This window comes from Sardina pilchardus, chromosome 1 (assembly GCF_963854185.1).
Source record: "Sardina pilchardus chromosome 1, fSarPil1.1, whole genome shotgun sequence".
NCBI lineage: Eukaryota > Metazoa > Chordata > Actinopteri > Clupeiformes > Clupeidae > Sardina > Sardina pilchardus.
This window is the reverse complement of record NC_084994.1, coordinates 19,165,501-19,178,829: the sequence shown is the minus strand read 5'-3', so window position 1 is coordinate 19,178,829 and position 13,329 is coordinate 19,165,501. Positions and strand designations below refer to the sequence as shown.

At 39.0% G+C, this 13,329-nt stretch overlaps 1 protein-coding gene across 1 annotated transcript; it reads right to left on the bottom strand.

The window, feature by feature from the left end:
* Positions 1 to 7,546: 7,546 nt before the first annotated feature.
* On the bottom strand, positions 7,547 to 9,741 carry LOC134067653 (adhesion G protein-coupled receptor E3-like). Its single transcript, XM_062523075.1, has 5 exons — positions 9,642 to 9,741; positions 9,418 to 9,484; positions 8,977 to 9,068; positions 8,638 to 8,800; positions 7,547 to 7,949 (listed from the first exon to the last, which is right to left on the bottom strand). The coding sequence occupies exons 1-5, from the start codon at positions 9,695 to 9,697 to the stop codon at positions 7,899 to 7,901; spliced, it is 429 nt and encodes a 142-aa protein (XP_062379059.1). The 5' UTR covers positions 9,698 to 9,741; the 3' UTR covers positions 7,547 to 7,898.
* Positions 9,742 to 13,329: the final 3,588 nt, after the last annotated feature.

Below are 13,329 nucleotides of genomic sequence, written 5' to 3'. Positions count from 1 at the left end.
CTAGTTACAGTGCATGAAAATGCACTGTACTGTTCTTCCTCGGTCTTCTTCTTCTTCTTCTTATTATTATTCTTCTTCTAACGCACGCAATTCAGCTTCAACCGTTTAACGTAGAAACTTCATTCAAACGTTGTTGCGTAGGTCTTGCTTATGCCATGCCTGCTTTGTATTTTTCAACTTTGTAACTTTTATACTTTTTAAACTATTAGTTAAAAACTATTACCATTCCCCCCATAGACTTAACATTGCTCATTATGACATCACGGCAGCAATTAGAATCTTAGGCCAGGTGGCCGGCCACCTGGGCACCAACTGTCAGTTTCTCTGGCTTTAAGCATACAGTCTCTCAGAAGACTACATATCCTGTTAACTGTTTCCTCTGTCCACAACTGTTTCAAAATAAAAGTCCTCACTGCAATAATACACTATTAAATCATTTAACCATTGAAACTACTCAACTATTGAACTGTTCAACCATTCCAACTGTCAGTTATCATCCACTATGCCTCCAGTCAACTACATGAAACCTCCATGTACCTAGCAACCAACATAGCAACCATTAAAATTAAGCGTTTATGACCGTTTCCATAGCAACCAACATGATTATACTGCAGTAACTTCTTGTTTCCTGATAGTGGCCACCATGGATACCCTAGCAACAAATGTTTCAAAATAAAAGTCCTCACTAGCAAGTTAGCTAGTGAACATGGTTAGCATAGTTAGCATTGTTAGCATAGTTAACATTTTTAGCATAACTGCAAAAAATCATCAACTAAGTTAGCTAACCAACCTGGTTAGCATTGTTAGCAAATTTAGCATTGTTAGCATAGTTAGCATTTTTAGCATTGCTGCTAGAAATCATTGGTTAAGTTAGCTAATCAACCTGGTTAGCATTGTTAGTAAAGTTAGCATTGCTAGCATAATTAGCATTTTTAGCGTAACTGCTAGAAATCATTAGCTAAGTTAGCTAATCAACATTTTAACATGAATAGAAATCATTAGTTAAGTTAGAACTGGAATGTTTCATCTTTAAACAGTCTACCTTCACACTATCAACTCTCTGTAAACTATGCAACCACCATGTTTACCCTAGCTATACCTTAGTAACCATATCTACATTATCTATCTTTTTCTGCATTTTCATGCACTGGTAATTCCTTGGAATTGCATTTCTAGTTTAGTATTAGTGCTGCTAACTTTAGTTTAGCTAACGGAAACTTACCCCTTGGCTTATAGGCGTACTCTTTGGCTTAGAACCATTTCTCTTCATCAAGCTAGCCGAACTAACGTAAGGGTGGCGCTCTTTCTCCTCGTTCGTAAAGTAAAGAGTAGGCCATCAGTCCATGGATGTGTGCGTTTTCTACAACAGGGCAAGTAACAGTAAAGATGTTTAAACAAAAGAGGTGGGTACATTAAGTCTCGAGGGTTGCTCGGCACATTTCCTTGATGTGCCGAGTAACTTCTCTGCCGAAGGTTCGAATCGAAACATGAAAGACGAGGAAAACACAGCGACATCTGGTGGTTTGAAGCCCCAGCAGAAAATGTTGCGGTGTTATCACAAAAGCCTGTTTTTTTTTTGTGCCATGCCATATTGTGTCTGTTGTCAGTCAACTTTATTTATTTATTTTTTTTGTTATCAATTTTTTTAATTGTGTTTTATAGTTCGTACAACAGACACACAAACAAACTGAAATACATGTACAACAACAAATAAGACAACATACATCAAATAAGACAACATACGACATTCAACCGCATTCACTCCCCCCATCCCCAGGTCTTGCTCCCCCTGCCCCAGAAAGAAAGAGATTTGGTTAGTTGATACAGCTCAACAAAGTTATTTATTTATATTAGTTATTTATTTATATAATTATTTAGAGGTCAAAGGTGGGCATAGAGAGCATCACTCTGAAGAACCTCATGTGCCATGCTCATCTCATCTTGACCCACTTACATTCGGGCCCAATGTTAACTTTGAGGTGACAAACCATCTGAGTCTGAGGTTGTTGGTGGTCTAAGCATTCCCGTCCAGAGCCAAAGTGAGTGCTGTGAGCAATGCTGTCTTCCCACTAGGGATGTAACGGTATGAAAATTTAACCCCACGGTTATAGTGACCAAAATTATCACGGTATTTAAAAAAAAAGTGTGACAGTGTTTATTACATTAAAAATATAGGCAAACCCTTATTGCCTTCAGCAGGATACTGATCATTCACAGCAATGGCAATCCTTGTCTCTGTTCAACCCTCCACAGCAATGGCAATCCTTGTCTCTGCTCAACCCTCCACACACACAGAAAATGGCTTGTCTTGTTTCTATTATTTTGAATTCATAAACTTTATATATTTTGCTAATAGTTTATAATATGTTAGGATCCGCATAATTACTTATAGCTAAAAATATTCAGTAATTTAAATACTTAATATTGATTTTTAAACTATTACACTTGTCTTTAATGACATTACAGGAGTGTTGTGTAGACCTAGTCTAATTGAGTGCCTGTCACTTTAAGAGATACGTGAATTAATTGTATTAACCTTCATTCGGTTTTAGGAAAGTAGGCTATAGTCAGGCATAGATATCCGTTTTCATTGAATAAAATTAATGTTAAAAAAATTAACAACTCAAAGAAAATATTGCTGGGATCATAGAAAAGATATTAAGTGTCTTGCAATGTTAACTTCTATGATTTGGTGAGCACTAGGCTACTGTAGGGCTATTAATGATAGACATGACGCGTGAGCTAACGGGATAGTTATAGACAGGTAATTTGCTCAACTTTTTGGGCCTAGTGTTCTGTCAAAGTTTTCTCAATGGATTCCTGGTCAGAACCCCTATTGAAACAGATTAAGACTTGGGGCATGTAAAATTTTGTCCAAAAATTCAAGATGGCCGCCGTATGGGCAATTCCATATCAGTTGGAACAGGTCCGACACCATGGTCCTCAGTTTTTCCTGATTTTTGGTCAAAATGTTCATCCATGTCTCATTAGAGGAAAACCAAAATTTTAGCTTGGTATCTTGTTTAGTTTCTGAGATATGGCTCTTCAAATGTGGATAGACGTGTCCTAAAAAAGGCTGAAAATGCCTGTATTTAATGAGCACCACTTTTTTTAAACCCCTCTCCTGTCTGAAGCCTATCATATTATTTTCTAAAAATTTGAACACTCGGGCAGTACCCTGTTTAGTTGTCCAATATCACAAAGGAATTATAGTCCTTCCCACCATTGAAGACTTATTCATCGAAACAAACCCATATTTTTTTTAAAGCAATGAAAAACAAAAAACCTGTTTTTGTTCTCTTATGGTCATGAATGGATAGCACTCACATTTTAAAAACTTTAAATATATATAGTCCATGAGTAAGAGAACATGTTGAAAAAACATTGAGATGGTAAGTTTTTGTATTTCGAGGCTATGGGCCTTCAAAGATGGCCAAAATGGTGTTTTTTTCCTAAAAATGCCAATTTCATTGCCTTTTTTTCAAGGACAAGATGAAATGCAAATCCAACAGTTCTTTTCTCCTGCAATAGTATGCCACTTTGTAGACCATGTGAATGTGGTAGATCCGACCTGTCCATTTTAATATCCCCTCAGTACATGTCTGAAGTTAGAAAAAATGAAAAATTGTCTTGGCTGAAGGAGGTGTTGGTTCGATTTTTATGAACCTCTTAGAAGGACAATGTGGGGTTGAAACCCATTTTTTTCTGTTTGAGGGATCAGAATGCCATCCTATAAACAGGATAAAAATGTTATATCCCATTTTTACTCTTTATTGACCCCATAGAATATGTCCAAAAGTTGTCAAAAATTAAAAAGGCGACTAAATTGAGGGGCTTAAAATGGCCAAGTGGATCAAGTCACACAAGGCTAAAAATGTAATATAAGACAGATGAGATACTGAGGGAGAACACTCTGAAATGTATAACCCCTGTTATGATGGCCTTTGAACCCACTGTGTTAACTGAGGTTAAGGTCTAAAAACCACCAACCACCGATCCGGTGGTCTCCAACTTTTTCATATCTCTTGATAGAAAATTTGAGACGTGAAACTCACACATGTTGTTCATCTCTTCAAAGCGGCTTTTTGAGACCATCCATGACTTCCTGTGATAACCGGAAGTTGGTTTAACACAGGAAGTACACTTTAAAAAGGCTGTATCTCTGGGGGAAAAAAAAAAACAAGGTTAAAAAACAAAGTTAAACCCTAAGGGCGATTTTTTTTTATGTCATACAAAGTGGGTACCACTCAACTCCAAATGGTCTGAAACATACTCCTACACAATCTCTCAAACCATGATTTTGGCCTCAACACTTTGGCCCCAACAGCTTTTTGTTTTTTTTTTCCCAGAGATACAGCCTTTTTAAAGTTTACTTCCTGTTTTAAACCAACTTCCGGTTATCACAGGAAGTCATGGATGGTCTCAAAAAAACGCTTTGAAGAGATGAACAACATATATGAGTTTTAAGTCTAACAATTTTCTATCAAGAGATATGAAAAAGTTGGAGACCACCATATCGATGGTTGGTGGTTTTTAGCCCTTAACCTCAGTTAGGGACACAGTGGGTTCAAAGGCCATCGTAACAGGGGTTATACATTTCACAGTGTTCTCCCTCAGTATCTCATCTGTCTTATATTACATTTTTAGCCTTGTGTGACTTGATCCACTTGGCCCTTCAATTTAGTCGCCTTTTTCATTTTTGACAACTTTTGGACATATTCTAAGGGATCAATAAAGAGTAAAAATGGGATATAACATTTTTATCCTGTTTATAGGATGGCAATCTGATCCCTCAAACATAAAAAATGGGGTTAAACCCCATAATGTCCTTCTAGGAGGTTCATACAAATCAAACCAACACCTCCTTCAGCCAAGACAATTTTTAATTTTTTCTAACTTCAGACATGTACTGAGGGGATATTAAAATAGACAGGTCGGATCTACCACATTCACATGGTCTACAAAGTGGCATACTATTGCAGGAAAAAAGAAATGTTGGATTTGCATTTCATCTTGTCCTTGAAAAAAGGCAATGATATTGGCATTTTTAGGAAAAAACACCATTTTGGCCATCTTTGAAGGCCCATAGCCTCGAAATACGAAAACTTACCATCTCAATTTTTTTCAACATGTTCTCTTACTCATGGACTATACATATGTAAAGTTTTAAAAATGTGAGTGCTATCCATTCATGACCATAAGAGAACAAAAACAGGTTTTTTGTTTTTCATTGCTTTAAAAAAAATATGGGTTTGTTTCGATGAATAAGTCTTCAATGGTGGGAAGGACTATAATTCCTTTGTGATATTGGACAACTAAACAGGGTACTGTCCCAGTGTTCACATTTTTAGAAAATAATATGGTAGGCTTAAGACAGGAGAGGGGTTTAAAAAAAGTGGTGCTCATTAAATACAGGCATTTTCAGCCTTTTTTAGGACACGTCTATCCACATTTGAAGAGCCATATCTTAGAAACTAAACAAGATACCAAGCTAAAATTTTGGTTTTCCTCTAATGAGACATGGATGAACATTTTGACCAAAAATCAGGAAAAACTGAGGACCATGGTGTCGGACCTGTTCCAACTGATATGGAATTGCCCATACGGCGGCCATCTTGAATTTTTGGACAAAATTTAACATGCCCCAAGTCTTAATCTGTTTCAATAGGGGTTCTGACCAGGAATCCATTGAGAAAACTTTGACAGAACACTAGGCCCAAAAAGTTGAGCAAATGACCTGTCTATTACCTAGATGGAACTCTCTCAACGTGTAAAAGTTTGCCAATAGGCTGTGTAGCTTTTTTCGGAAATTGAATTAAACACTAGGCCTAAATGAACTAACTTCCATAGCCTACTGTGAGTAGGTTACCGTGGCATTGTGCTCACTTTTTCCTCGGTTGGAAATGTTAAATTGGCTGCTTATAGCTTCCTTAACTTATGATTTGGAGTTTAGTATATGAGTGACACCCAGCGCTCAACATAACAGTTCACGGCATTCTCCTGATAACGTTAGTGGAATAGCCTAGATTTAATGTGAACGTGTAGGCCTACATAAAACGACGCAGAGTGGCTACATGATACAGCGCACGTTTTGGGGTGAAAATGTTGCACCCTTTAAAAGCAGGTGTAGCCTTATCCGAATCATGGTTAAATCCATCAATTAGACAACAGAATTAGTAAGGTAAAGTTTTGTTTCAAAGTAGCCTACCAGCTTGTATCAAAAGCAGGCTCGGATGAAGCTGGGAAGAATTAAACACGCTGTTACCACACCTAGTATCAACCGTGATAATAATGATATTCGAAATGAACACGGTAGGCTAATTGTTATCGTCAACATTTTTATCATGGTTTACCGTCACACCGGTAATCGTTACATCCCTACTTCCCACCTGAGGAACACACACACATAACAGAAGTAAGCTAGCCTGTGTGAGGCCACCAGTTTATTTATCTACCATTTTTCTTAAACCTTGCGCCCAGGGCTGTATAACAATTAGTGACATAAGGTGTGGTCTGACGTATGATCCAAAAAATCACCATCTTTACCCTCTAAAATTATTAAGCCACTGACCAAGACAAATCTGGTCTATTGCAAAAGGCGCATATAAAGCACAGATGCATTATCACAAGATGTAATTTATTGAATGCCTTTATTATCATTGTACATTACAGTACAGCAAAATTAGGAGCACTACTCCACTGCATAGCCTACAATAAATACAATAAATAATCCTTATAGGACATATAAAATAAAAACCAGTAAAATAGCAATGATCAGACAATTAGTATCAAAGTGCAGGAAGTGATAGTGAGTGACTGGGTTTGTCTAACTACATTTGTAGAGAGAAACAAATGTGTTTGTAGAAAAGCTATTTTTAAATGTGGTGGTGCTGGATTGTATAGACAAGGTCAAGGTCAAGGCAACTTTATTGTCCCCAAGGGGCAGTTATTTGTGCAGCCAGCAGACAAGCATACAGTAGGCCTAGCCTACATAAGGACAAGTCACAACAATACAGCAAAAACATAAAACCCACAGTAACTAAAACAAAATAATAAATAAGATAAATAAATAAAATAATAATAATAAATAGATAATAAATAGATTAATACACTTAAAACAATTTCTCAAATTGTTTAAAGTGGAAATGGAAGTCGGGATTCAAGAATTTCTTAGTCTATTTCACCTGCATCTGGGCATGAAGTACCTGCGACCTGAGGGAAGTAGCTTGGACTGGCAAGACAAGGGGTGGCTAGGGTCAGCTGCAATAGATTGGGTCTTCTTTGCCACTCTGTTTGAATAGATGTGGGAGAGAGTGGGGAAGTTGATGCCTGCAATCTTGTCTTGACGGTACTCTCTAGTCGGTTTTTGTTTTGTTATGGATAAGGAACCAAACCAGCAGATAAACACATACAATCTTTCAAGAATCTTTCCCGAATCTTATCAAAGTCTGTATGATTATCATTAGTTAGTCAGCACCAGCATGGATCAGTATTTAATAAGGACGGTCACCGATGCCATGACAAAGAGACAAGCATGTGCTGTACTGTATGCTGTTCAGACAAAGCTACACCTTCAGACGTAACAGAGAAACATAGGATCGGATCATCCAAGACACATTCTAAAAACAAATCAACCAGCCTATAAAATATAAATTAGAACATATGGAATGTACTCTATGTGGAAAGTTCCACTGTATGGTGGATGTTGTTGTGCCTCGTTTTGAAAAATAAGTAGATAATTACATGAATAGGAGAATGAAAGTAATTTGATGATTTCAATTAAGAATGGTGTAGTTGTTGTGAACTGCAATGGTACGGACTTGCATTAATGGAGAGAATTTGGATGGAAAAACAATTATTTTTTTTAAGTTACATTGAAGGGGGTGCCGCTGTGACACTCATTCTTTATTCGTCATTCTCCTGCAGCAACTCCGGAACTGCTTTCGCACCTGGACAGACAGAATGACAAGGTACAGTAAGTGTGTGTGTGTGTGTGTGTGAGAGAGAGAGAGTGTATGTGAGAGTGAGAGAGAGTAAGAGAGAGTGAGTGAGTGAGTGAGTGAGTGAGTGAGTGAGAGAGAGAGAGAGAGAGAGAGAGAGAGAGAGAGAGAGAAATAATTAGGCCTGGGCATTGGCAACCCCATGATATCTTACATAATTTAGACTGTCACAATACATGACATTTAAGTGTTAAAAACATCACATCAACCGACCAAAGTTGAAACCCCTCTTGCTACTCTGCTAAGGGCTTTGAGCTTGTAAGCGGAAGGTTACCAGTTCGATCCCCGACCAGTCCACGGCTGAAGTGCCCTTGAGCAAGGTACCTAACCCTTCACAGCTCCCTGAGCGCCGCTGGTTGGGCAGACAGCTCACTGCTCTGGTTTAGTGTGTGATTCACCTCACTGTGTGTGCAGAGACTGAATTTCCCTCATGGGATCAAAAAAGGAGAAATTCTATACTTCTATTCTATTCTAATTATTTTTTCTTGATCAGGCTCTGATCAATGAAAAATACTTCTTCCACGGCTTAGTTGATGTATTTTCATTCAGAAAAACACAATTTTTTGTCCATTTCCCCACAGAGTTACAGTATACTTTAAGTTTTGCCCATCATTCAAATTAGGGGCCACAGTATTACCTCCTCATTGAGAACACAGTGTAGCAGGAAGATGAAGGTTCCCTGTTGGCTGTTGAGCACGTGGAAGACCACATCCAGTGCCTGGCTGCTTCTAGTGAAGAATCCCAGTATCCAAGGCAACCCAACGATAACAGACTGGACCAGGGTTTTAAACACCACCATCCTACAGAAAAAGGGTGAATATCTTGCATTCTGTTAGAGTGATGTTAATGCTAAAAAATATACATTTGTGTTTCAAAAAGTGATATCGGAGTTGTATCCTAGTTTTGCGTTCACAAATACACTTATAAAATCCTCTCTAGACTCCCAGTGTGTGAAGCACCTGGTGAGCTGCCTTACTTGATTAGTTTATCGTGTGCTGGGCCGTGCTGCATCTGGGACAGGGCAGTGCGAAGGAGGATGAGGATGATGATGAAGAGGACAGCGTTTATCTAGTTTGGATAACAAGTGACACATGCGTAAATGCCCAATTCCTCCATTCGATTCTAATCTCATTCACACATTAGAGGAACCAAGACAACTTTTGGGTTCATAAGCTTATTTGCTTTCTACCCCCAGAATTAGATAAGAGAACACATACCCTTCTCTTCTCTGTGTATGCAACCAAGTAGTTTAACCCAGTCTGACACTATTAGCCTAGCATAGCATAACTCACTGGAAGTTGGTCACACCAGCAAGCCTTTAGCTCCCTTGTAGCTGAATGCTATATATGGTTGTCCTACCTCCATCTTCTATTTGTCCCTCTACTGCTTCAATGTTTGTTTAAACTTCCAAACTCACTCCAAGGATGCAGCACACGGGACCAAGAAAACTCCAGATGAATCCTCTGTCGTAATTCAACCAGCACCTAAAAAAGTAGAATATCATTTATGATGAGACATAGTTTTTTTTTAATCCAATATCCTACATTTTGCCATCATTGAATGCAACACTTTGAAGAACCTTTGATGAAATTATCCCTAAAAGTTCCAGTTTCTTGAATGTGACAGAAAGAGTCACCTCACCTGTCACTCCCATAGCCATCAGGCATAATTCCAGCTGAAACAGCAACGACAGCCATGGGAACTCCATAACCAATCAGGCACTGGAATCCCCAGTGAGGTCCATTCCCCTGTGGGGACCTGATGTCTTTGAGCCTGAGGACAGCGTGGAAAAGCCAGATGCTCTCCAGGAGCATCCACACGAAACAGCTCAGGAAGAGGTAGTGAAGAACTCCTGAGAGCACCGTGCACACGACCTGCACACGGCACAGACAGGAAATAAATATGTAGAGTCTAAACAGCACATGACCCAGAATGGCACCTTGCGGTACTCCGCATGTGATACTGATGTTAGCTAAGGAGTTGTCTGCCAGTCGGTACAGTATATCCTAAACAAACAGGAAATAAATATTCAGTTGTGGGTCAGGACTCAGATTCAAATGTATAGAAGTTGTGTATCATAGCTTCAGGTATGCAAATGAATCCTGTGCTTCTTCTATTGATGTCTTCCAATGGCAGTATGTAGAGGCTAAACAGCACAATACTGTACCCTGCTAATCAGGATGTTATCAAATGCACCATATGGGACTAGAAGCATAAATATATAATGTATTATCATCCATGCTCATCCTTAGATCACCAACCATGCTATGGTTATAGCGGAATTAAACTTCTCAAATAAACTGTTAAAATATAGGTAGTCAGCTATCTGATTAGGCAGAACAACTCCATTGATATGAATTTCTGGTTATTAAACAATGTTTGCTTCTTCCTTGCGGCTGTCATCCAACTGAACTCTAGCTCTGTCCCCGGTGACAACCAACCAACTTTGGCCAATAGAATTGATGTACAGTACAGAGGGGGAGGAACGAGGGCCGTTACGGTCTGTCTATACCATCATCATTCCGTGTTTGATCACCTTGTGAGGGCGGATGAGGTGGATGAACTCCTGGACGAGCAGGAAGAGGAGCTGAGCGAGAAAGAGACTGATGCAGAGGTGCAGACGAGTTGTGTTGTTCACATGGGGTTTACGTCGACAGAGGGCAAAGGTCATCACAGCCAGGGTCAGGAACCCCAACCCAATAGAGACGGCGATTCTATTCAGCAACACCATCATCTGGTTTGTCTAAGAGATAAGGTGATGTGTTGCTAAACATTACGCAATTGCATTGTGTAATCTCCTCTTTGACATGATCTGTGTACTGTATAGGAATAGCATTTTTTCTTTTTTTTTAAAAATTAATTGGGTAAAACTTTGAGGTGTAAGTTGGGTGTAGACCCCCGGATAGGTAGCCTACCTGCCCACCAACCTGAGAGTTCGTGCCCAACATGGACTTTCGTGCACGGAGCTGGTTCCAAATGCTCCATGCGGCACCATACTTGAAAATAACGTAATTCTAACATGCTAAAGCTAATCTGCACACTCTTGACCCCCAGCTCACAACAATGTGGTATCTAGTTTTCTAATATCTATGGCCAAAACACCCTGTTCTGCCAATAGACCTCTGAAGTTCGCCTACAAAAAGGATCCAAAGCTGCCATCTTTGCCCATATAAGGAGATCCGGGAGTTAATTGAAGCTAACTGCCTATGGCAAGTTGCATTATAAGTTAGCTTTGGGGTAGCAAAAATCAAAGTGTGCCGTCTTCACCTGCCGAAGATCACAGTATCCACTAGACGGCAGTGGACAAAACTGTGTAGTGAAAAACGTCTGCATTTCAAATGTCATCATCCCCGCGAGAGTTTAACAGGTGCGATTATTGAAAATCCCCATGTTATTTTCCCATAGAAAAAATCTCAAGATACCGGATCTCCTTATTTGGGCAAAGATGGTGGCTTTTTTGTAGGCGAACTTCAGAGGTCTATTAAAACACTGGAACACATTGATGAGGTCATCAGTACACAACCTCTGTAGTCGCCTACCTCTGGAGGTCGCTCCACCTGCATGATCAGAGCGAAGGTGGAGAAGTGCACACAGCTGCAGATGGTGTGGCTGGCGTTAGTCTGGGTGACATCACAGCCGTCTACTACCCAGGCGCTGCCATTCCAGTACACACAGGAGAGCTCTCCCCGAGGGTCCAGACTCTACTCACCCCAAAAACAACAACAAAGGTAGAATTAAGAAATTGAAGATAAGTGATCACACGAGGCTTGACCTTGCAATGGGTGAGTTTAAATACACACTAAAAAATGAAATAATAATAATAAAAAAAAAAAATCTAGGTTTTGTATTTATCTGGTTATTCAACTGCTCATATAAATGGAATAAAACTATTCATTATCGGTTTACTGCCACTATAAGTTAAGTCAAATCAGTTCAGCACACCTAGATTTCTGTCAATATTCTGATTTCTCCGAGACATGTATACACCTTTTTTGGGTTTTTCATATCTGTGCATGTGCGGCAAAGCGAACAACACAAAACCAGAATTGTCAATCTGTGAAACAGCAGAAACATTGTTGCCTGGCTTTGCCCATCACTATTGACCGATGCACGTGAACGTGACAGACTGACCTGGATGTGTTTAATTGTGATGTTGGCTGGACTGGGCAGGTCTGTGTTTTGGGTTTTTGGTAGGGAGGCACTCAGAATTGCAGACATAATGGTCTTCTTCGTATCATTGACAGTGTAGAAGAGGTCTGCTGTCAGAACTGAACCCAATTTCTTGAAGTTTAAGAATGCCACAGCGGCTGATCCTAAAACACAGTAGAAATAAAGTATCAAAAGGGGATATAGAGAGGGAATATATATATACTGTATATATATATATATATATATATATATATATATATATATATATATATATATATATATATATATATATATATATGGGGGAAAGATAACTGTTCCCATTTCACTATTTGCACCCTCCATCTAGGTCTTAATGTCTCCACTTTCTGTTGCTATTTATCATATTTTTTTAAGGACACTCCACTAAAATATTGATTGAGGTGAAAAGCCAAGACAATACCATTGTTGTTTCTTGCAATGCCAACAAGATCTACATCCAATGAGTTCTTTTTATTTTTAACATTGATGTTCATATTCCTCTCATACTCCTTCCCGATGGTGAAAGTGTGTGCTTCTGAAAGAGAACATAGCATGTCTGTTTATTGGTACAACAAATGTGTTATTGATGGATCAATCTTAAGTTGGTTTCCACAATAATAACAAAATATTTTACTTAATGATGTAGACTAGAGTGTAATTAGGAAATACATTTTTTTTTTTTAGATGTTGGAATGACTACACACCCATGCTTTTGGTCTTCAGTGTTTTACTGGCATTTGTGGTTGTATGCTCCACTAGGGCCCCCACCAGCTTTTCGGTGGACTGCAGCATGGTATCACCCAAGACCACCAGCTTCTCTACACGGGTGTCCTGTGGCATCCCAGTAAGGGCATCTTCTAAATTCCCCAGTAAGGACGACACAACCTGCAGGTATGTGACGGCAAGCACCACCCAAACAGACTTTTAGGTATATAGGTTGGTGAAAGTGAAAGTACGACATTAAAAAGGAAAACAAAAGTTATGGTCACTTTTTTAATGTGCAATGAGGGTGCTCCGAATACTGACTGTATTTTAAAGTTTCTCTAAAAGATGGATTTCAGTGCAATTTGGATTACAGCTGCTTTTGAAAAGCAGACAAATTTCACTGTTTTACCGTTTTCATACATATGGTGCGACCAATCAGCACTTCACTGTTTTTGTG